We start from the raw sequence: 24936 nt of genomic DNA on the forward strand, positions 1-24936 counted from the left end.
ATTCGAGTAAATTTAAAAAAATGGAGAATGTAGTTCCACATAGGAATGGCCATGAGTTGTTCATAATGTAAAAGATCTGAATAAAACTTAATATCTGATTAAGAAAGAAAAAGAAATCCACAGAAACATTCAAGAAAACTAAAACATGTCACGGTATTAGTATATATATAGTAATCCGTTTGTGGAGTATTCCGTCCAAAATTGATACTTCTCCAGTGAAAATGGTAATGTTGAAAGTCAAAACATTTTTTTTTCTTCTTCACTTTTGCATCAATATCAATTTTGTATTGGTGAGATCAGCAACGTTTGACTATTTGCGTACTTTTGTATGGAAGCTATTTGTTGCCAAAAGTCCAGACGCGTTAATTCCCACAATGTGCTTCTTCACGGCGGGTAATCATTGGAGCCATAACATTTTGTTATATGTTGAAAATGCTCCAACGCGTCTTCCGTTATAGTGCCAATGAATGGAATATGGATGTAAACAGTGAGTATGGTTTCTTATTTTTCATTTTTAGATGATTATTGGAGTAAATTTAAAAAATTGGGGAATGTAGTTCCACATAGGAATGGCCATGAGATGTTCTAAATGTAAAAGTTCAGAATAAAATTTAATATCTGATCGTCTTGAACTTGCATAACTTGCTAAACGTTAGTGTTGACAACGTAAAAACGAGAGGTTTAGGTTTAGACCTTAGGTTTAAGCATTTTCTTTACATGTGTGTGGCTTATTGACAAAAGGTTGCCACGTTACAAATTTTAGAACTATTTGTTTTACTTGCTGCACTATGCTCGATTTTCTGAACGTTGTGGTGCCAATGAATAGGTTGTGGTGCTCATGAATAGTAATTTAGTAGGAAACGAATTGTGAAAAAACTGTAGTAATTTCATAACATGAAAATTAAAAATAAACTGAATTAATATCATGATCGATCTTTTTAAAGTATAAACTATCGTAAATAGATAGATAGATAGATCTTTTATTTCCTCCATACATGGAGAGCATAACATATATACAGCAGGTTTAGTTGATACCAAAGTACAATACAAATGTCAAATAATGCATGGTTTTATATACACAACATTGGACAAGATATAAACATACAAAATAAATGAACTGGTGTTTTTAAATTTGAAGGATGATTACACCTATATACAACAACAACAACAACAACAACAACTTTTAATGCATTCAGGCAATAATGCCTATAGCATACAAACAGTTTATGAGCAAACAGGTAGAACTTAGCGAGAAGCATAAAAATAAAATGTGAACATAAAGATAAATGGTTGTTAGTCAGTAGTAGTAAATTATTTTGCAATTAAAGGTAAATCTAGAATGCTTAAATAGAACATTTTGTTATTAACAATTTGATAGAACAAAAATTAATTCACCAAAGTCCGAGTGTTTGTTTAACAGAAGTTAGATGTAGTAGTATTTATACAGTCGTGAATATCTTGAGCTAACTCGTGTTTTTGTATGTACTCAATGACTTGACACCCACGTGCTATGTGGTACTACAACCAACTTTCTATGAATGAAAAGTATTATACATTTGTGAATGACATTCCAACCGTGAATATATAGTGAATTAGTTGCAGCAATGTATGTTAAGTTGCAATATTTTGTATGGTATTATTCATATGTAGACTGTCCAACTGGTGAGATTGAATAATGATGTTATTTATTTTAAGTTCTTAGGTTATTTGCATGGTATATATATTTTGCCATATTGATGGTTGTGTTAATGGTTTATTCGCATAATAATTTTGTAAACTTGTGTATATTAGGCCAGTGGCAATAGTATGGTTTAAAGAATTGTTTACGTACATCCCTAAATTTTGGACATACTAAAAGAAAATGGTATTCTGATTCTATATGTGCAAGGTCAGTGAAGATATCTACTCAATTATCACAACTAAAATATAACTGAGTAATTGCCCGAGGTGTTTGGTTGATTTGTTTATAATTGCAGGTTTTTGGAACCTAGAGACAAGAGCGAAATTCTAAATTCCATATTGCATAAGGAGAATCAAATGTAAACGATTTAATTTATATGGAAAGACAAATGTGAGAAGCTTTTTTTTTGTTTATAAGAGTAAAAACATTTGAAGTTCTTTGTATTACCTTACATGCTTCGAGTTAATATTGCTCGTATATTTCATCAAGATTTCTGTATGTAAATATTGATATTAATATCTGACGTATCATAAAATGAGCTTCATCATTATGTCTCAAGTTCTTTTCAACACAAGCTAATGGCATTTTATTAACTAGTCAATGTTATCAATTACCATATAAACGCGTTCAAAACATACCACAGGTGCAAATTTGCGTACGTGGCATAATAACGCAACATATCGTAACGAATAGATGATATAGCTGTTTCATGATGTACTTCATACGGACATAAAATACTACGCATTTCAAAATGTAGATCAAAATCATCATTTGAATGTGAAAATGCAAATATGATCAATTTCGACAGCGCTGTTTTGATATAATCTTCGTTTTATTTGAAGTCATAACAATAAATATATTTTATCTCTTTTCCCATACTAAAAGTCAAGTGAACCATGCATCCGGTGCAAAACAAGCTACATTTGTTAATATTCTAGCACCAAACAACCCAATAAACATCTTTCCCCAGGTCGAAACAATATTTAGAAAGCAAAAACGTATTTCTATAAGTCCACTGAATTCCTCAAACCCCATTAGGACGCAATTTAAAATTGTGTCTTGTAGACAAAATAGGTCTCCAGCAGCCCTCTGCATCCTTATTGTGGTTACAGACATGCCGATTCATGATCAAACAAGCCTCAGACGGGCTCTAAAAAGTCAAGCCAGGGCTCATTCAACCTCATTATGCCATAATGGCTACCATCAACCCATCTCAGTCACCACAGACAGATTGTTCTCAAGTCCACTGTGTGTCCAATAATCATTTTGTGCCAAACGAACAATAAAGGGGCTCTATATATGAAGTGCCCAATTGACAATAGTTTTGTAATACACGTACTTGATACTAAACGTTGTGAATAGATATAGCATTGCTGATTGGCCCGAATCCCACATGATAACGGTGATTTTAAAAACGGTATACCGGCGAAAATACCTCGAGCCTCGGAAAATTTGAGCGAAGCGGGAAAACTTACGCTCAGTGTAAAGAGATCGGTCCTTAACGTTCAATTCGAGCCAACGAGGAATTCGAGCCAAACGAGTTCGAGCCAACGGGGTTCAACTTAATTGATACGCAAAAGTTCGTCACAATTAGTTTGTACAAGTCATCTTTAAATCAACGCTCTTCATATGAGAACATTCACCTTGTGTTATTTTTTTTAAATGATTGGCTGTTGTTATGAATAAGAAAGGCAACATTATTGCAGACTTCATAGGTACGATCTGGATCAGTCAACTATAAACTTCTGATTACGGTTTTTTGACAAAAGAAAGCAAATGGGTAAATTCTAGTTAAATAATAGTTTATTGCATGTATGTTGACAATAAAGCAATACAAATAGATCATATATATATACCTTATTTAAAACAAATGAATGATTATCTGACATGCAAAGGGATCGGGCCACGAGTTATACCAACATCAGTTACGGCCCTCTCCCAAAACGTCAAATTAAATACCAAGCAAAGGTGTTGAAATATCAAAGTTAGTTTTTATATAAATATAAATTTGTATTGTTATAAAGAGGACATAAAGATTTAAAAATAAATATAGAGAACAATATGAGATAAGATATATAGAAAGAACACGAAAAAGAGAAAATTAGGCTCCTGCTACTGATCTTGTAACTTAAAAACGGTTGGTGTTTTGAATAAAACAGTGAACTTTTCTGAATATTTAAACATTTTGATCGGCGGAAACCATGTCATGTCCGAAAATTAGTTTAGCTGTACTCAGTGGATGAAATTGTATTGTGTTTCTGAACATTGTTAATCTCTGCTCTGTAAATAATGTACATTGAAAGAAAAAATGTTCAGTCTGACTGATAAACCTTTAACTACTTACTAAATAATGCATTTATGGAAAATATAAATTACTGATAACAAGATTCTAACCATGTATTTAATAGCAGAAAGTGCAAAAATATTAAATGATTGGTGAATGCTAAAAGATTTACTGTGGTGTACTATAGTCTCATAAGGTAGAAATAGCTTGTTTTATGGTCATTTCTTTTAAATTAATCTCGGTATCCTTCATTAGAAACATTATTTTCGATGTTTATTCATCCTTTTTGGAATATTAAAACAATATTATTGATTGTGGTAAATCTTATTTGGGAGTAAGAGTGCATCTTTAACAAAACATAACTGGCTTGATCTCAATAACGCTTCAGACTGTTACGTTATGAATCATTGTTAGTTATTTCAAAAACGTTTGTAATTAACTCAAACTTACTCCAATAAGGCGCTTACGTCCGACAAAGTACTATTCATGTAGTTCTGCAAAGACGTGGTTTTCATATCTTGAGCAATTTTAACGAAGTCTCTCTTTGCTTGAGATGCAAAATGTAGCATCATTTCCGTGCTATTAAAATGTAGTTTTGTGAGTGTCGAGACGGAGTTCTTTTTTGGTTCGTTTGTCGGCATAGTAACTGGAAAAAATGAGAGTTTCAGGAATTCTTCGTTCAAGTGTTATTTATGAAAATATAGCTTACACAAGGGTGCCGGAATTTTACAATAAAAATATAACTTGGTTATGAAAATATCGGTAAATCGGTACTTACGAAAACCTAATTGTTTGTTGACGAATTCGTATTTACAGATAATGAGGACTAAACATGCTCCGCAAATCACCAGTAAAGCCTGTATTCCATTCACACGTGTCATTTTTATAAGAAATATAGTAATCCGTTATCAGAGTATTCCGTCAAATATTGATATTTTTCCAACGATCATGATAATGATGAAAGTCAAAACTTTTTTTCTTCTTCACTTTTGCATCAATAACAATTTTGTATTAGCGAAATCAAACACGAAGTGACGATTGACTATTCGTGTACATTGGGGAAATAATACCCGTAGCCGTTATGCTCGGCGGGTAATCATTATCTAGAGCGATAACATTTTGTTATGTGTTGAAAATGCTCCAACGAATCTTCCGTTATAGTGCCAATGAGTGGAATATGGATGTAAACAGTGAGTATGGTTTCTTATTTTTCATTTTTAGAGGTTTATTCGAGTAAATTTAAAAAAAATGGAGAATGTAGCAAGTTATGCAAGTTCTAGACGATCAGATATTAAATTTTATTCAGATCTTTTACATTTAGAACAACTCATGGCCATTCCTATGTGGAACTACATTCTCCATTTTTTTTTTTTAATTTACTCGTATAAACCTCTTAAAATAAAAACAAACAAAAAACATACTCACTGTTTACATCCACTCATTGGCACTATAACGGAAGACGCGTTGGAGCATTTTCAACACATAACAAAATGTTATGGCTCCAATGATTACCCGCCGGGCAGGCCTCCAAGTTCATTAAAGTATTGATTTAACATTTGTCATTATAGTAGACACAATGAATATTTGCCAGATCTAAGCTGTATAAATTCATTATTTGACATTGATCTGCAGTCGACACTCAAATTTGTACATGTAAATAGAGAATACTATTTTATATTTTATGCATTTTTCTTAAAGCCATAAAACATTAATTTTCGAACGGAAATATAAAAATCTACGATCTAATTTTTTGTCAGCAATCTTATATCATTGGTTTGCAGATATTTACACAAAAATTTGCTCTTTCAAAGACAAAAAATAAAAAAGTTGTTAAAATGGTCAATCTGTGATCGGTATTTACAAGAATGATACAAAAAGCAAATGGGTTGGAGAACGGAGTTCAATTCCGTTTTATTAAATGCATTTTGAAAGGTTAGCACTATATTTAAAGACCCATGCTAGTCTCAAAGAAAGCCCAAAAAATCGCCGAACTTGGAAACAGTATATGGGCGAAGTTATTTTTCAAGACTATATATAAAGAAAATGCACTAGTTCAAAGCACCATATTAATCATTCATTCGGAGCTCCTCGGCCATTATTTTCAAAAACAACCTCGGATGTATATGGACGGTTTACATACTTAAAAAGTGGTACGTTTAAGTCCGCTGCAAATAGATCGCGTAGTAATCTTATTTAGTGGTTAAAATTTATGACTTAACTCTTGGGAATCGTAATTATGTTTGCAATAATACACTTCACTGGCAATCAGTTTAAACTGAGAGCAATGAATACACCTCTTAAACACTACATTTAATTAATGCTTTTATTCAAAAAATACGGACTACTTCAACAGATGTACCGGCATACATCCGAGGTTGTTTTTGAAAAAATGGCCGAGGAGTTCCGAATGATTAATCATTATCAAAACTATCATAATGCTTATGCATTAACGGATATGTGAATATATGTTGGTATTCTATAAAATACTGATATTATTTCTCGTTTTAATTTTATGATGTAATAGATCTTTCATTTGTCGGAGGATATTTATTTCATTCCGGAAAAAAAATTGTGTCAGAAGTGGGATTTGAACCCACGCCCACATACGTGGATCAGAACACTCATTGTAAAGGCTTTGCCTTGAGTCTGACGCCTTAGACCACTCGGCCATCCTGACTACTGATAAATTTGGTTCAAATAAATAATAAATATTCAAATACAAGTAATTGAAGCATTGTTTTCAACCGTGTGGGTTTTAGCTTTCTTAATTTAAAATAAATCAATTGGTAATGGCAATTCAGTCCAACACGTATCAAATAGAGATAATATATCATGTAAGAGTTCTGCATATTTCAATGAGCGTTTATCTGAAAAGCGCGTACGTGACTATGATCAAGAAGTAGACTGTCATAATAAATATTTTCTGAAAACTATATGTATTGACTACTGAAAAGAAACCAGTCTAACAAATTTGTCAACAAGTCTGAAAAAAAAATAACTTCGTCAATTTCTCCATATTTTCTTTTACGTGAACAACCCCAGATGGCAGACGGTGACCCGGAGAAGACACAGGGGAAGACGGACGGCGGGGCGGACGGAAGTGATGATGACACGGACGAAGAGTGCGAAGTTCTGGAGGAAAGTCCGTGTGGCAGGTGGCAGAAACGACGAGAGGAGGTCAGTGACTGTCATTGAGTCACCCAGCGTTTGTTTCATTCATGTCTTCTGTTTAATTTGACAACTGAAATATTTTTGTTGAAATAAAACTGTGTTCTAATGTTTGTTTCCAGTTTCTACTGACCCAAAAATTAAGCACCTAATAACCATATTGTTTTCCTGACCATTGTTGTTTTCCTGACCATTGTTTTTTCCCCTTTGGATTTTGGGAAGAATTTTTTTGCAGGTCCGGGGTGACTTGCATTATACATTCTGTTGATATAGGAAAAATGACCAAACAGTTGTGTCTGGTATCTGATCTCAATCCATCTGTCTGTGAATGGTTGAACTGCAATTCAAATGTGCAACAGCATGCATTCAATTTCATTCTACAATTTAAATTTGTGCAGGTGGCAAATAGTCATCAATAGCTATTCATAGCTAATGTTATCTCTGTTATGTCATACCAACTGAAAATAAAATTTGATCTGATTTGCATGTCACATTGAATCACAAAGCATCAATGTACATGTACTGTATTAAGAGCTTAACTAAATCTTTTGTCAGACAAACTGTGTAAATCATCTATTTAGGTACAGCTTTACTTTTAAAAACAACCCTAACAAAACAGCCAAATTTTTAGGCGGCCTAAATTTGCAGCTGTCTATACACACATACATGATGAATATATCCATATTAATGTACACAAGAACTGTTTGATTTTTTCATAACCATACATGTGATAATTTCTTGGGTCGATTCCGGGACACCCATCGTAATGTCAACGCACACTAGGGGGGTCCGGGGGCATGCCCCCCGGAATTTTTTTTAAATGGGGAACGTCTGTGGTGCATTCTATAGCATCTCTGGGGCTATTTTAGTCGTTTTTAACGTCGGGAAAATGTACCTATTTTGACTGCCAAGACGTATTTTTTACTTGACATGGTTGTTTTTTTTTCTGCATTTTCTTGAAAAAAATAAAACCACCAGATATTTTCCCAGGCTTTAAATGAAGTGCTAACCAGGAGGATATGCAGTCTACTTTCGGTTTCATCAAAACAGGAAATAAACAACTATACGGGCACCTGTTTTCCCGCGCTTTTGAGAACATGCGTTACAAAATATTTATTTTTTCATCACATTTAAAACGTTTGCAATTTATGACACACAATATTTTTCAGACGATAAAGAAGATTTTCCAGTCGATGAGCTTTTTTCCGTTTGGAGATGCATATAATTTTGATAGAGACGTGTCAACAATCGGCTGTATAAAGCGATCACGTGACTTACCATGGTCACGTGATTAAAGCACTCTATATAACCACCTGTAAACCCCATATCGTCAGTTTTATTTCGGCGTAAAAATACACACGATAGTTCGGAAAAAAGGTCAAAACACTAAAATTCCTTATGGACGCATAAGTTGTTAAAAGTATAACGACGTATCGACTTTGAAATTTGAAAGGAATATGGGATGTTTTCCGTGTTTTAATTTTGTTTTTTTTACTCATTTTGTCACTTTCTTTGAACTTACCTTCATGCTCGTTTGTTGGTAAAATGTGTGAAAAATATCAATTCATCAATTAAAAGCTATCATTCATAAGACCAAACAAATCCATATGAAAACAATGAATTTGTATACAAGAACCCTTCCCCACTCGTTAAGCACAACAATAGGCCGATAGATCAATTATCGGGTGATTGACGATGACCTCGACGACACACGTACCAATTAACGGATTAGTGTCAACATGTCCTGTGTTTTACGACCAGTGTCCCGGACAGGCAAAATAGCTGACTTACATTGGTAAAATTCAGATAATCGATTCCGATTCCGAGATTTATTTATTTTTTTCGTTTTTTTTTATGACTTTCCGGGACAAACATGCACCCTCCGTGACTCCGTGACAGAGATACGATTTCCGGGACAATCCCGGACGTCCGGGACGTTATCACATGTATGCATAACTGACTTTCCTGATGTTCTTCATATTCAGGTAGAACAGAGAGATGTGCCAGGTATTGACAGTGCGTTTCTAGCCATGGACACAGAAGAGGGGATGGAGGTTGTTTGGAACGAGGTTTACCTCTCCGAGAACAGGAACAAAAAGGGTCAACAGGTTATTAACAGGCCTTTTTATAATACTGCCATGGGTTCGACTATCGGACCCGTTCCCAAAGCAAAATATATGATATTTTCCCAATCTTCAGAAAAAATCTCAATCAAACGTAAAAAAATAATAAAAAAAATAAATTATGAAATTCTTTTTACCTGTACTTGTTAATTCAACATCCTAATAAATTATGTGATGTAAAGTTTTGAGGATAATTTAATTCAGAAATCATTGATTTTCATCACATTCAGAGATCAGTATTGAATATAATCTGTCATTATTTATTGCAATAGCAGTCTTTGCCTTAATTTCTTTTCAGCACTTGTCCTTTCGGGCAAGTAATTGAAGAAAACCACTTGCCCCATAACAGTTTTTCTTGCCCAAAATAATTTAAAAAAGACACAACAATAATCAAATTGTAGTGTTCATTTATTCCCTCAAGGATAACAACAAATTGAAAACAAGGTCTTCAGTCATCTCTAAGTCATCATCATCACCTGACCATCCTCAACCTCATCAGAATCATCAAAATACTTAAAATTCATCATTTAGTTACCAAACCACAAACGAGAGAAGTATTTCATTAATAAGCGTCCATCACAGTATCGGGCAGACGCTTAGAAGCTTATAAATTTATTATTTAATTAATAAGCGTCTAAGCATCGGGCAGACGCTTAGATGCTAATTAAATGAATGCTACAAATGCTGAGCATGTAGAATGCTGTGACGTCACCAAGTCATACCTAAATATACGAAAGCCAATATTTAGAAAGTTCATTCAGGATTTGAGAATTGTTGCTGAAGAAATTATGAAAACTGAGGGATTTAAATTTTGGAAAAACGCACTTGCTCGATCGGGCAACCACCTGTGAATTTTGACTTGTCCGAAACAGTATTTACTTGTCCCGGGCTTCAGGCAACCCAGTTACGACGAATACTGCGAATAGATATTTATGATCATGTCTTTTTATAATGGATTTAATTTTAATAAAAAAACATTAAACTGGCATTTTTTATCTAGATATGATTGTTTATAAACAAATGTATATGTTTCTTTGAAAACATACTATCCTTGCAGTATTAAAATTCTTAAAGGTCATAATTAAAGTGGCATGTTATTGTTTCAGGATAAAATCCGACAAGTGTTTGATAACCTGATACAGCTTGACCATCCAAACATTGTCAAGTTCCACAAATACTGGACAGATCCATTACCTGATGAAAAACCTTCAGATCCTGTGAAAAAACCTCGGGTATGACCAAGTTTTAACATCACTCCATCAGTCATCAAGTTAAGTCTTTTAAATTAAAGCCTAAAAAACGCTTTTTGTTACTCAACTCTACCTACGAAAGGGGCGCCCACCCCAATTTTTATAGTCCGTTTAGAAAATATGTGTATTGATATGTAGTTTCAACTTATTTTTAAAGCTTTATACTTAAACACCATTCTCCAATGATGACAATAGCGTTCTTATATAAACTTAAAGCCTAAAAAAAAATAAAAAGCCTACCTACCATACCTGTTTTTGAAAAGAATGTAACCCTAACCAAACCTTTTTTTTGGGCCTAACAAGCACTTGTTATAACAGTAATACAGTGAACTTAAAGAGATTGCAAGGAGCTTGGTTTGTAAAATAGGGATTTTGGAGCCCAGTAAATTTGCCATTAAATGTTTAAAATGATGTAAAGTAAATATTATATAGATCTGAGGAATGATTATTTGAGCCACATTGCATGATTTGGGATCTTCTGACAATTATTTCAAATGATAATTATAATCATCAATAAAAAATGCCCCCAAATATGAACCATTAAAATGATTGTCATTTGTGTTTTATTAATGACAATTACTTCACTCCTGTTTCCATATAAACCACTGCTTTTCTACCAACTTAATTCAACTACACTCATAGTGTTTGTTTCAAACAGCCAGATTGTGTTAAAATATTAGTATAAATCATCAAACTTTTTTTCTTTATTTTTCATTATAAAGATTTAATGTTCGGATAAAAAATAGAACTATGAGCAAGTTGGAAAATATGATTCAATATTTGTGCTTGTCCTGTTACCAGTAATAATTTACATTTATTATGACGTTATGTGTGTGACGTCAAGTTAAGTATTCAAAATACACAGTGCATGATCACTTGTAAAATACATACCTTACACAATTTCAGAGATATGATCATTAAATTTTCATTGTTGCTTCCTGTAATGTCATTTAATAGAAATAACCAACAAAACAATAAAAGCAAGTGTGTGTCCAAAGGCCCAAGATCATGCCACGCTGTTAATTTATTGTCAATAAACTTTACCAGCATATCTAAGTTGTCAGTCCTTCAAAATGTATTCTTGTTTTATTCTGTTTTGCTAACTGATACCCAAAGGCTTGAACTGAATGCATATTTTATATTTCAGGTGATATTCATAACTGAGTACATGTCATCAGGCTCCTTGAAACAATTCCTCAAGAAAACCAAGAAGAATAATAAGACCTTTCAGCTTAAGGTAATCTACTAAAGTACATTTATTAGGACCAGGTTTTACCGTATTCACCGGATTTTTACGTGAAATCTGGTTATTAGAATGAAGTGCGTTGTTGTTCGGGCGGGCCTGCATGAGGGTGGTGTGAAACTCACCCATGGTATTGAATAAGTATCGAGTTAGGTTTGACATGTAGTGACCAAACTTTGTACATAGGAAGAGTGTATGGAGGACTTTCATTGGATTGCATTTTGAGTCCCAAGGGTCAATGTCAAGGTCACTGTTACTAAAAATAGTAAAAACAGTTTAAACTGATTCTCACAACAAAGGCTGAAGTTCTTCTGTAATTCATTGATTTAATTGCATTGCATCATTTCTTGTGTTTTTTTCTTCTTGTGTTGAAGTTGGCATGGTGTTAAAAAAACAGTGGATTTTGTGTCATAGGTTGCTGCAGGTTCATGCGAAAATGTTTACCGTGGACAAAAAAAAGTTCCGATATTCACAGAAATATGAGTGCACATGTTTCAAGGCATTTAAAATATCATTCCATCATTTTGATAGGCTAAAATAATTGTCTGGTTACAGTGCTCTTGTATTACAAGTTTGATTTGGCCAGAAGGCAGATCGCAACCTTTTTTACATGATTTGATGATCGTCTTTCACTGGTAATTCAAAACAATGCTGTCAATAAGCCAAATTGAATATGAGTAATTTGGGGTAGATATTTATGCATTCTTGCACTGTGGTCAAAAATTGGCTCAGGGAGAGTAATATTTGATGATCGTATAGAGAGCTGATTTTTCTACCTTCTGTACCCTGTGCGTAGGAGTGAATGGTAATAAATTAATTAATGCTTGGTAAGTTTCAACTTTGTGCTCTGTCTGTTGTTTACCATGTTGATTCTGGCAAAGACAATGAATGATGGTGGTGATGATGATGATGATGTAGTTGATAGTGTTTTAGCTAAAGCGGAAAGCGGCCCGCCCTGCCCTTTTTTGACCCCGCCCCGTTGCCCCTTTTTACACGCCCTGTCATATTTTCCCGCGCCCTTCTGGCCATTCAGATCGTTGTTTATCACATAGTTACGCCCTAAAACTATTTCATTGGTCAATGTCGCCGTTTCCTAATCTGTCATAGATCAGTGCGTAATAAGGCACATGACCGTCATCACCGCGGGTCTGATTAACGGTAATTCAGGGTGCTAATTGCTGTTCGTTATGACACATTATTCCTTGTCTGAGACATCAAAGTTGTACCTCTAAATGTCGATCTTTGATGCCGATGTTGTTACAAATTTAATTAATTTAGCCATTTATAATCGGTAATCTCCTTATCACTTTCTATCATCCAATTATCGAAACGTCCCATGTCAACCAATCAGAGAAGACACTGGTCAATTGATTAACAGTTTGTTAAATTGCGATAGAAAAAGCTAAGAATTGATGAAAAATGTCGTCAAGCATTAGTGAACAATTGATACTTGCATTGTAAAAACAAGGCACACTTTTTAGAAAATTGTTTCGTTTGAAGCAGACGGTCATTGAAAAACAGACGGTGGCACTAAGAAAATCAAATACTCAAAACTTCATGACCAATATTCGATAGTTTTTGAGTTGAATGTTCATAATGAAAATTTGTTTTGTAATCTCAAAACTTTTTTATTTGCTTTATATAGCGTTTACTTACAGTATTTTCCTCATTTGTACGATGTTTAAAAGTAGAAGATTCCGCGAGTCACCGCCATTTTGTCATAACATTTTTCGGAGTTTATTTCTCGATTTTCTAGTTCTATTATTAAGTATTAGTGAGTTTTCCATGAATGATAGAGATTTTAAATGTCATTTTATTTAAAAATGTCAGCATATTGAAATTTATTTAACCAAAGACAAGTAAACAACAGCAAAGCTAAATGTGACATTCGTACCCTATCCTGATCGTACCAAAACAAGATTCGCCCCCCGGTCTTAAATGTTTTTAACAGCTCATATATAAGGCCATTCTGATTGTTTCAAATGGTATTTTTTTTAAATGTCTTTGTTTTTATTTTTTGGAGGTAAACTATACATTGCAAAAAGGAGACTCTACACAAGTACACTTTTGATAGGCCAAAAAAGAACACTTTTTAACATTCCATCTAGTAAAAGCAATCAAAGTTAATGTGAATTTAAAGTTTTGTGTCATGGCACAATATTTATCTCAGGTTTTACGATAAGTGTCTTTTCTCCTTTAAGTCTCCCCACTTCTCCCTAATTTGACTCTTGGGAGAAGTGACTTTTCCCCCAAAAATCAGCCTTGAGAGGGCCCTGGTGACAACAACCAGAGATGGTAAAGAAAGTGTCTGAAGTAAAAATGAACAAGAAAGAAGAATTAAGAGTATTCTGTAGGGATATTACTACAATGGGTGCATGAAGTTGCATGTACTTTGATAAGGTACATGGTCGTTTTACAACAATACAAGGCTAATATTGTGCGCATTGTTTTTCCATTTAAGAAAGCACCATGCCCCTATTTTGGCCCACCCTGCCCTTTTTTTGGCCCACCCTGCCCTTTTTAATTTCTGGCTAAAACACTATAGTTGATTCTGCGAATGATGATGGTTATGGAAACACCAGTTTTGGTTGGATTGACATTGTTCATGGACAACAATAGTTGTAGCCCGGAATTATAGCTATTCTGGTTTTTTTACCTAATCCTCCGGTACAAACAAAATAAAACCGTTGTAATATACACACGTTACCTAGGAAACAATAGAGTCATTGGACTGTTACATGAATTTCAATAGCTCGAAATTCACCTTTTATTTGTACCGGCATGGGAAAACCCTGTTATGTTAATTCCGGGCTATATGTATTGTAGGTCCAGCATGTCCACATGGCATGGGAAACTGATCCAAAACTTGGATGAATCAATTTATTGGATTAAGGCCCTCAAAGTTTAACTGTTAGCTATCCAAACTTTATCCTAGATCAGCACACATTAACATAATAGTCATGTTTCTTGATGCCAAAGAACCCAAAAAGACATGACAGCATCCATGCAAGTATAGTTTTGTAGGCTCCTTTATGGTCATAGTTGAAGCAAAATGTATGACAAAAGTTAATACACATGTATGTGCATTTCAGGCTTGGAAAAGGTGGAGTACACAGATTCTATCTGCCCTTAGGTAAGTGTTTTATTAGACATTAAAAACCTCTGATTCTGTTTACATGACCCTTCCTACAAAAAATGTGCCGACCCTACTGTTTTTATAATCTGTTAGTAGAAAGAAAAAAATGTGTTTATATGTAATTAATAAACCTTTTAAGCTTGATATGGAAGGTTACTTTAACACCATTACCGAATGATGACAAAAATGTTCTTACATAAAGCCTAATAAAACAATTAAAAAAACCTACCATACCTGGGTTTTTTTGAAGGATGTAACTATAACCAAACCATTTTTATTTATCATTTTGGCCTTATTGGTATGGGGCTAATGGTACGATTTAATTAACACAACACTGATTAACAAGTAAGCTATGCTCTATAGATCTTTATAAATTGACACAAATTTTTCACACAAATTAACTATATATAAATATAGTTAAGCTCATCTTTTTTCTTCAAAGAAACATGTTCATATCCTTGGCCTTTGGGTAGGTGTGTTTTTCGGTTGCAAAATTTCAAACCTTAACGGGTAATTCATAAAATTTTATGGCTGGTAAAGATATTGATATTTTCACAAATATATCTTGTAACTATTACAGTTACCTCCACTCGTGCAAACCCCCTGTGATACATGGAAACCTGACCTGTGATACAATCTTCATCCAGCACAACGGGCTTATCAAGATCGGCTCAGGTATAGCATTGAGAAAACTTATTTCACCTTAGTATGGGCAAATTCTTGGAAAATTGAAAGAATATGAATATTTGCATGATCTGAATTCATGATCACAAAAAGTTGTTCAAAAACATTTGACAGCTTGATTACCACATGTTTTTGTTCTTGTGTATATAGCATGATTTTTTAACCCTATCTGTTTTTCAAAAAATAAAGTCACGGTATTGTCATTGTCTTGGTGTCGTTGTTATTGATGTTGTTGTCATTGGTAATGATAACTTTATTGTCGTCCTTGTCATTGTTGACATGCATTGACCCAGATCTTAGCCATATTAAAAAAAATATATTAAAGATATACAAGTGAATCTTGGTAGACTTGTTTCAAAAAAGAACACACACACATGTATAGCATGAGTGGCAGTTTCACCATTCTAGTAATTAACTGTGTATTCTTTTTTCTTGATTGCAGCTCTGAATTGATGTTTCAATGTAATTCCACTATTTCAGTATAAAGTAATGTGTTTATTTACAGGATACATGTATATAGACTTAGTTGGTGAGGATTTTTGCCAGTCTGCGAGAAATGTTCCTTTCCCATTTAATGTATCTGATGTACATATGAGGTTTTCGTTTGATCGTGCCATGGGTTGTAATGCTAATTGCTTAATTTTGATTTCTGTTGACCTCATATAAATTTGGTATCATTTGAAAAAGTATTGCTTGCTGAATATTAATATGTAAAATAAACAAGTGAAAAATCTAGGTAAATTTCTAGCTTTATTTTTCTTTATTACAACTGAAATCGGATGCAAATTACCTATTAAGTAATCTTCAAGGCAGGGGTTTTTTTCTGAAAAAGGGGAAGGGACCTTGGGCAGTGCAGAAGGGGAAAATTTTGCAGCATTTTAGGGTGAAAAAGGGGGGATTTTTTTGTATATAATGTGCATGTTTAACTTATAATTGGCTATCATACATGTTATATGATCATTTCATGGCTATTTCTCTATGTTTCATGTTTTTGAACTCCTCTTCTAGATTGTCATAGTCCAGTTTTGCGCAAATTATCACCATTGTCACTGATCCATAGGCCTGAAAAAAATATTGTTTGGTTAAGCACCAGTCAATTGTAACCACTCCCCCCCCCCAGGTCTGGGGGTAAACTGGGGATAGCCGGGGAAATGGGGCCGTGGGCCGTGTTTTTAGCTCGACTATTCGACGAATATGGAGAGCTATACTACTCACCCAAGGGTTGGCGTCACACCTTGGTTAAGGTTTTGCATGCAAGCACACATAGGTTAATATCTCAGCAACTACTTGATGTATTGCGTTGAGACTTTATACAATGGTATTCAACCACCCAACGTAATTGAATAACCAAGTAAGATAACTGTATTTTGCAAAAAATGGCCCTTTATTATTAGACTTAAAAATTTACGTTAAAATTTTCCATGTAACCACATTTATGTTAATATCTCAGCACATCATGTATTGCATTGAAATCTAATCTAACAGTGATCCATGCATGTTTCGCCAAAACTTTTCAATCCTTACATTGAAAAGCAGCGGAATAGTCGAGCGCGCTGTCTCTGTGACAGCTCTTGTTACCTTTCAGGTGGCCCGGCAGTGCTAGGTGAATGCGATGGTTTTGTCTTCGCGCAAAATATAGCAGGTAATGAGCCTTACCTAGGGTCCGTGGGGTGCGGGGGCATTTGGCGGGTATTTTACCATCAGTTCGTCCCCGCAGGGCGGGGATTTTACCCGGGCTTGGCTGGACCGAAAGTCAAAGTCTCCGCTATTCCCCAGACCTGGGCGTGGTTACAATTGACTGGTGCATTAGGGTAACATCCTTTTCAAAAATAGGTAGGGTAGGTAGGGGTTTTTTTTTGTTTTTTTTTTATATCTTTTATTTTTTATTTTAAGAAGGTGACATATTAAGATCATGTACAAAACTACAGAATCTTATTTTCGATATGGCCCTCTGAAACAGAATGAAAATATGGCAAATAATCATAAGACAAACATGAAGACGATGCTAACAACGATGACGATGATGATGATGATTATAAGTATGCTGTTGATGCTGACGATAATGATGCATATGATGATATGATGATGATGTTGAATCAATATTAGACAGATACTCTCAGTTAAATATAATTATGAATAAAACATCACAATTTGTATAATCATAAGGGCTATATAAGAATGTAACTTTCATCATTGGAGAATGGTGTTCAAGTTATCTTCTGTATAAGCATTTAAGGTTTTAAACTACATATTGAAAAGCAATTAAAATATTTTTTAATTTTCTTTTTTAGTTTTTCAAATTTTTTTCAAATTAATTTAAAAATGGTAGGGTCAGCGCCTATTCCGTAGGTAGGGTCGGGTTACCCGAACCAAATGTATTTTTTTAGGCCATATGATCACATTTTGTGTGCTGGCGGGTTGACTACATAAGAATCAATTTTGCGATTATTTTTTGCATCAGATTTTATTATTGAAATGTTTCAGTTATGAGACTTTTTTTTTTTTGAGACTTTGAAATATAAAATTTAATCGGAGGGGAATTTTCAGACGTTAAACTCCCCCTTTTTGATGGGAAGGGGTCATTAAAAGGCCCCTTTTATATACCTGCTAAGCCAAAAAATATTATTTATTATTATTTTTGCATATTCTTTTCAAATTATACCAAAATAATATGGGTTCACCAGGCATCAAAACACGTACATCAGATACTTTAAACAAGACTAAAATGTTTCAGCTACTCTGTTGTGTATGATTTGTGTTTGTCGAGTGTTTGATTTTTGGAAGAAAAAACAGATAATTTGTCACAGCTTGGGTGTAAGTCATCTTCAAAATCATTTAAGATTGAAATGTTTGTATGACACTTGGTACACATGTTGGTATGAAACTTGGTAAACATGTGAGTATCAAACTTGGTACCATTGTTAGTATGTAACTTTGTACACATGTATGTACGTAACTTGGTACACATGTTGGATGAAACTTGGTAAATATGTGAGTATCAAACTTGGTACCATTGTTTGTATGTAACTTTGTACACATGTATGTACGTAACTTGGTACACATGTTGGATGAAACTTGGTAAACATGTGAGTATCAAACTTGGTACCATTGTTAGTATGTAACTTTGTACACATGTATGTACGTAACTTGGTACACATGTTGGATGAAACTTGGTAAACATGTGAGTATCAAACTTGGAACCATTGTTTGTATGTAACTTTGTACACATGTATGTACGTACACATGTTGGTATCAAACTTGGTACATGTACACATGTTTGTATGGGAGTTGGTACATGTAAGAATGAAACTTGGTACACATGTTTGTATGAATTAGAACACATTTTTATATGAAAATTGGTAGATTTGTTGGTATGAAACTTGGTACACATGTTTACATCTACAAGATGCATTATAAAGTTAAGTTTATTTGGCAAATCATTCTTTTGATAATACTCTGGTACTTAAATGAGTATCATTAAAAACTCTTCTTTTTTTCGCTTAACTGCCGCCATGTAATATGTGTATTGGTTTGAGTGAATAGACAGTGTTTGACTTGACTTGACAAAAGTTCTTGTTGAGTTGTGTCCCTTGGTTAATACAGAGATACAGAATTGTTCAGTTGAAGCAAAGATAGCCCTATAAAGGTTTTCATATATATAAATATAACTAAAAAGTTGTTTTTACCATATCTGGCCGACCCATCTATGGTGAAATATTTTTTATGAATTTAAATTTTTTCTTTTTAGTGAGTAAAAAAAGAAAAAAATCTACACACAAAAGCACATTAAAAGTTTTATTAATGACAAAGATGTATTGAATATTAGGTGAATAAACTGACTTGATCAATCACTTATCTACATAATGATGTTTTTATAATTTTGCAGTCTGTCATGATTTAAACCAAAAGGTTGACTAAGGGAAACTAAAGTCAAATGAGAGCTTTGTCATAACTCCTTAATTTCCACCAATGTTTGTGATATAAAGGTGTGAAAAAACAACATAATGGTAAGAGATTGTATAAAGAAAATCAATTGTTTCTTTTTCTTAAAAAATGTTACACACAGATGGTTGCAACTTTCATGTCATGGCCAATGAATATTACCCTTATTTCAGCTTTCATGTCATTGATTATCACCCTTGTAGCAGATTTCATGTCATGGCCAATAAATATTCCCCTTGTTGTAGCTTGCATGTCATAGCCAATGAATAACACCCTTAATTCAGCTGTCATGTCATGACCAATGAATATCACCCTTGTTGCAACTCTTGTGTCATGACCAATGAATATCACCCTTGTTTCAGCTTTAATGTCATGACCAATGCATATCACCCATGTTGCAACTCTCGTGTCATGGCCAATGGATATCACCCTTGTTTCAGCTGTCATGTCATGACCAATGCATATCACCCATGTTGCAACTCTCATCTCATGGCCTATAAATATCACCCTTGTTGCAGCTTTCATATCATGGCCAATGGATATCACCCTTGTTACCGCTTTCATGTCATGGCCAATGAATATCACACTTGTTGCAGCTTTCATGTCATGGCCAATGAATATCACACTTGTTGCATCTTTCATGTCATGGCCAATGAATATCACCCTTGCATGGGTGAAAGTTTTCAGTATTGATACTGAATTCAGTATTTTGGAAAATATTTATCCTATATAATGTATTGTAAAAATGGCATTTCCCTATGTAAACACCCTATTTTCAGTATTTTGAAAAATTCAAACTTTCGCTCATGCCCTTGTTGCAGCATTCATGTCATGGCCAATGAATATCACCCTTGTTGCAGCATTCATGTCATGGCCAATGAATATCTCCCTTGTTGCAGCTTTCATGTCATGGCCAATGAATATCACCCTTGTTGCAGCTTTCATGTCATGGCCAATGGATATCACCTTTGTTGCAATGTCATGGGTAATGAATATCATCTCCAATGTCAAAGTAGGCATTTTTGTGGTGTCGAGTGTCTACTGTTTTTAATCCCTTGATGTTTGAGAAGTCTTAACGTCAGAACGTACCAATTATTAAATTACCTTGCTTTAAAAATGTTTTGGAAGCAGAAAATGAGGGATTGGGTAATTTTTGTCCCAGGCCACAATTAATTTATTGTTTGGCATATGTCTTTCCACATGTTTAGGTGTTGGTTACAGGTTGGTAGGTTTTGTTTGTGAATTTTTACTTTCTAAGGTGTTATTTTACTGTAACCGAAAAATGGAAAGGAGGGACATATAACCAAGAATGTGTAAAGAGGGGATAGGGATGCGGGTATCTTTGCGAGGCTGTCGGGAAATGCCTGACTTACAGCATTAGTTAATTATTTTTTTCTAAAAATATTTTAATTGCCATCACTTTTACCTCAATTTGATCTTGAGTTATCTTGTTTATATACCCGTTATGTGACTTTTTGATATCACGGACAGATCACGAATGACATGTATTTCCAAGTATTACAATGCTCAGTTAGCTGTATTGAACAGAAACTCTCTGGTGAGGTTTAAATGGGACTTTCCCAAATTTGCAAAAGACAAAGTACAAAAAATATTCAAAGTTAGTTTATGGTCTGCAGTTGTTATTCGATGTCGTAATCATGTTTAGCAAGACCAAAATAATGTTGGTTCTTACATTTCAGTTGCGCCAGACGCCATGCACCACGTTAAGACCTACAGAGAAGATCTGAAGAATATGCACTGTGTTGCCCCCGAATATGTAGGTGAGTATTCGCAGGAGTTTTCCAGGACTATATAACGGGTTGTTACGCTACTGTTTGCAAAAATTGGACGTTGCACGTCATGTTTCTGAAACTTTGAATGCTTGTGGCAATAACTCTGCCAAATTTGTTTCCACACTTTGAAACAGGTCGTTACTACTATTTGCAATTATTGAATTTAACGCTTCATGTTTCTGAAGCATTGAATGCTCGTGGCAATAACTCTGCCAAATTCCATCAAGTTCATATAAAATCAAGTGCAATATCTACGGGGCGGGACAATCAAGTTCACATATCAAAAAAACATCAATTATTGCAATCAGCCATTTAACGTTGACTTTAAAGCTGCACTCTCACAGATTGAACGTTTTCACAACTTTTTTGTTTTTTGTCTTGGAACGAGTCAAATTATGCAAAAATGCATATAAACCAGTCATTTAAGACTGCTGACAAAAAAATAGATTACAGACTTTCATTTTTAAGTTCAAAAAGTGATGTTTTATGCATTTTTCTTAAACCGTTTGTAACAGTTTAAGCCATAAAACATTATTTTGGAACGGAAATATAAAAATATGCGATCTGATCTTTTGTCAGCAGTCTTATATCACTGGTTTGCAGGTATTTACGCAAAAAACTGCTCATTCCAAGACAAAAAAATAAAAATATTGTAAAAACGGTTAATCTGTGAGAGTGCATCTTTAAGTTATCATGTGGAACTTAACTACAAAAGAGGCGGGCTCATATCCTAGCAAAGCATCCACACTTGTTCAGTTTTCAATGGTTGGCCTGCAACTGGCAAATGAAATCACATAATTATTTGAATTACATGCGGGGAACAAATTGAAACTCTGTGCAACTGATTGATTGAAGCCACTGTTTGGGTGGTACAAATTGGCCATCTTTTTCTTGCAATCATGCTTTGTTAAACTGATTGAAGAGCACACTTTGCTTAGTTTTATTGCAAACAGTAGAAATGGGCCTTTTAACAGTACACTCACTGAGTTTTTTTCGAAAACCTATTTCAGTTCTGCCAATATTGTATAAATACATTTTGTATTTTCATTTCATGTGTATGGTTCTATACTAAAACACCTTACTATAAGCTTATTAAGCATCTGTTACTGGCTGTAAACATAAATAAAAAATATTTGGTAGAATACTCATTGCTCATGATTATTATCTGCTAGATAATTCTATGACATCCTGTCCTTCTGCATCATGCAGTCCGAGTCAGCTCTTGAGTTATTTTTTTAAAGCTGAAGTATTGTGATAGCCTTAGAATCATTATCCTTAAAAAATTAACCATGACCATATTGTATGAAACTTGGTACACATGTTGACATTCAATCATACACAGCATAAAGCCTACAACTCAGACTTTAATAATCACTTTGAGTGATGCCCCTTGTTCGGATGAAAATCAACAGAAAAGGGTTTGCGTTTGCATTGTGGTGCTCTTGTTTATGAATGCCATAGAATTCATGGACTGATGTTATGAAGAAAGCTTTTTTTTTTTTTAAATTTGTGGAGTAAAAACATTTGATTTTTTATCTTCAGCTGGCCAGGTAACAACAGCGGTTGACATCTACTCATTTGGCATGTGTGCCCTTGAGGTAAGCTGCATTGAAGAGTGGTCATAAGGCCGTCCTTAAGGTTTCCAGTACACAAAATCATTAGGCGGTTCTTAAGGTATCTAGCCAACTTTCAGGGTTCTGATACACAAAGTCATAAAACTGTGCTTAAGGTATCTAGCCAACTTTCAGGGTTCTGATACACAAAGTCATAAGACTGTGCTTAAGGTATCTAGCCAACTTTCAGGGTTCTGATACACAAAGTCATAAGACTGTGCTTAAGTTATCTAGCCAACTTTCAGGGTTCTGATACACAAAGTCATAAGACTGTGCTTAAGTTATCTAGCCAACTTTCAGGGTTCTGATACACAAAGTCATAAGACTGTGCTTAAGGTATCTAGCCAACTTTCAGGGTTCTGATACACAAAGTCATAAGACTGTGCTTAAGGTATCTAGCCAACTTTCAGGGTTCTGATACACAAAGTCATAAGACTGTGCTTAAGTTATCTAGCCAACTTTCAGGGTTCTGATACACAAAGTCATAAGACTGTGCTTAAGTTATCTAGCCAACTTTCAGGGTTCTGATACACAAAGTCATAAGACTGTGCTTAAGGTATCTAGCCAACTTTCAGGGTTCTGATACACAAAGTCATAAGACTGTGCTTAAGGTATCTAACCAACTTTCAGGGTTCTGATACACAAAGTCATAAGACTGTGCTTAAGGTATCTAGCCAACTTTCAGGGTTCTGATACACAAAGTCATAAGACTGTGCTTAAGTTATCTAGCTAAAGTTAATGGAGCTATCAGCAAACCAACATGTTTTAGGGGTCATATTCCTTGCACTGGCGCAAACCACTCTTTTTAATTGATTTGACTCAAATTATTATGATCCAAGGAGTAAGTTAGCAAATATTGAACTTTGTTCTATATACCCATTTAAAAAAACCAGTTCTGTTAAAAGGGCGGCCTTTGTTGTTACTCTGAGTTGTTGGCCGTTGGAGAATTGTTAAGATAATGGATACCTACCTGTTCTAAAAGATTTCAACATTTTGTATTGTAAAATTTTAACTGTTTAGCCCTATAAGATTCAATTAAAACTAGGTGCTTTGATTAACTGTTGCTAAAAAATTACTTGATTACTTGACTTGAAAGTTGATTTGTTAATGATCTGTCAAGGGTTTGGATTAGGCAAAAAGTTTCCATCTTCCCAACCTACTCTAATCTTTTGCAACTGCCCCTAATTTTTATACGCCCATCTTACGATGGCCGTATTATGGGAACACCCATGGCGGGCGGGTGGCGGGCGGCTCCACAATGTTGTCCGCTCTCTAACTTGAACATTTCTCATCCAATTTCCACCAAACTTCATGAAAGTGTTTGTTGGTGAAATATCTAGGTCAAGTTCGATAACCAGCCAAATCGCTTTAGGCACTCCAGAGTTATGGCCCCCTGAATTTGTCAAAATTGGCCATTTTAGCTTTGTCCGCTCTCTAACTTGATCATTTCTCATCCAATTTCCACCAAACGTCATGAAAGTGTTTGTTGGTGAAATATCTCGGTCAAGTTTAATAACCAGCCAAATCGCTTTAGGCACTCCAGAGTTATGGCCCCCTGAATTTGTCAAAATTGTCCATTTTAGCTTTGTCCGCTCTCTAACTTGAACATTTCTCATCCAATTTCCACCAAACTTCATGAAAGTGTTTGTTGGTGAAATATCTAGGTCAAGTTCGATAACCAGCCTAATCGCTTTAGGCACTCCAGAGTTATGGCCCCCTAAATTTATCAAAATTGGCCATTTTAGCTTTGTCTACTCTCAAACTTGAACAGTTTTTATCCGAATTTCACCAAACTTGCTACTATAAATGTTTGTTGGTATATATTCTTGGCAAAGTTCTATAACCAGCCAGGCTCTTCAGGATTATGGCCCTTGAATTGGTCAAAATTTGCCATTTTTGCTTTGTCCACTGTCTAATTTGAACAGTTATCATCTGATCTTCACCAAACTTGCTGAAAATATTTGTTGGTAAAATAAATCGGTCAAGTATGATACAGTAAGTTGTCTTAGAATCCAAGAA

The 24936-nt window shown here is 34.5% G+C and overlaps 1 protein-coding gene and 1 non-coding gene across 2 annotated transcripts in view; one reads left to right on the forward strand and one right to left on the reverse strand.

The window, feature by feature from the left end:
* Window positions 1–6537: 6537 nt before the first annotated feature.
* Window positions 6538–6642, reverse strand: Trnal-caa (transfer RNA leucine (anticodon CAA)). Its single transcript has 2 exons — window positions 6605–6642; window positions 6538–6583 (listed from the first exon to the last, which is right to left on the reverse strand). It is a non-coding gene; the product is annotated as a tRNA-Leu (tRNA).
* A 296-nt stretch (window positions 6643–6938) lies between these two features.
* Window positions 6939–24936, forward strand: part of LOC128213871 (nuclear receptor-binding protein-like) — a 40144-nt gene continuing 22146 nt past the window's right edge. Inside the window, exons 1-8 of the mRNA XM_052919941.1 lie at window positions 6939–7142; window positions 9119–9241; window positions 10363–10488; window positions 11654–11743; window positions 14842–14882; window positions 15466–15560; window positions 21212–21292; window positions 22847–22902. Coding sequence (XP_052775901.1) covers window positions 7008–7142; window positions 9119–9241; window positions 10363–10488; window positions 11654–11743; window positions 14842–14882; window positions 15466–15560; window positions 21212–21292; window positions 22847–22902 — 747 coding nt within the window. The 5' untranslated portion in view covers window positions 6939–7007. The remainder of the gene's footprint in view (window positions 7143–9118; window positions 9242–10362; window positions 10489–11653; window positions 11744–14841; window positions 14883–15465; window positions 15561–21211; window positions 21293–22846; window positions 22903–24936) is intronic.

This window comes from Mya arenaria, chromosome 13 (assembly GCF_026914265.1).
Source record: "Mya arenaria isolate MELC-2E11 chromosome 13, ASM2691426v1".
Lineage (NCBI taxonomy): Eukaryota > Metazoa > Mollusca > Bivalvia > Myida > Myidae > Mya > Mya arenaria.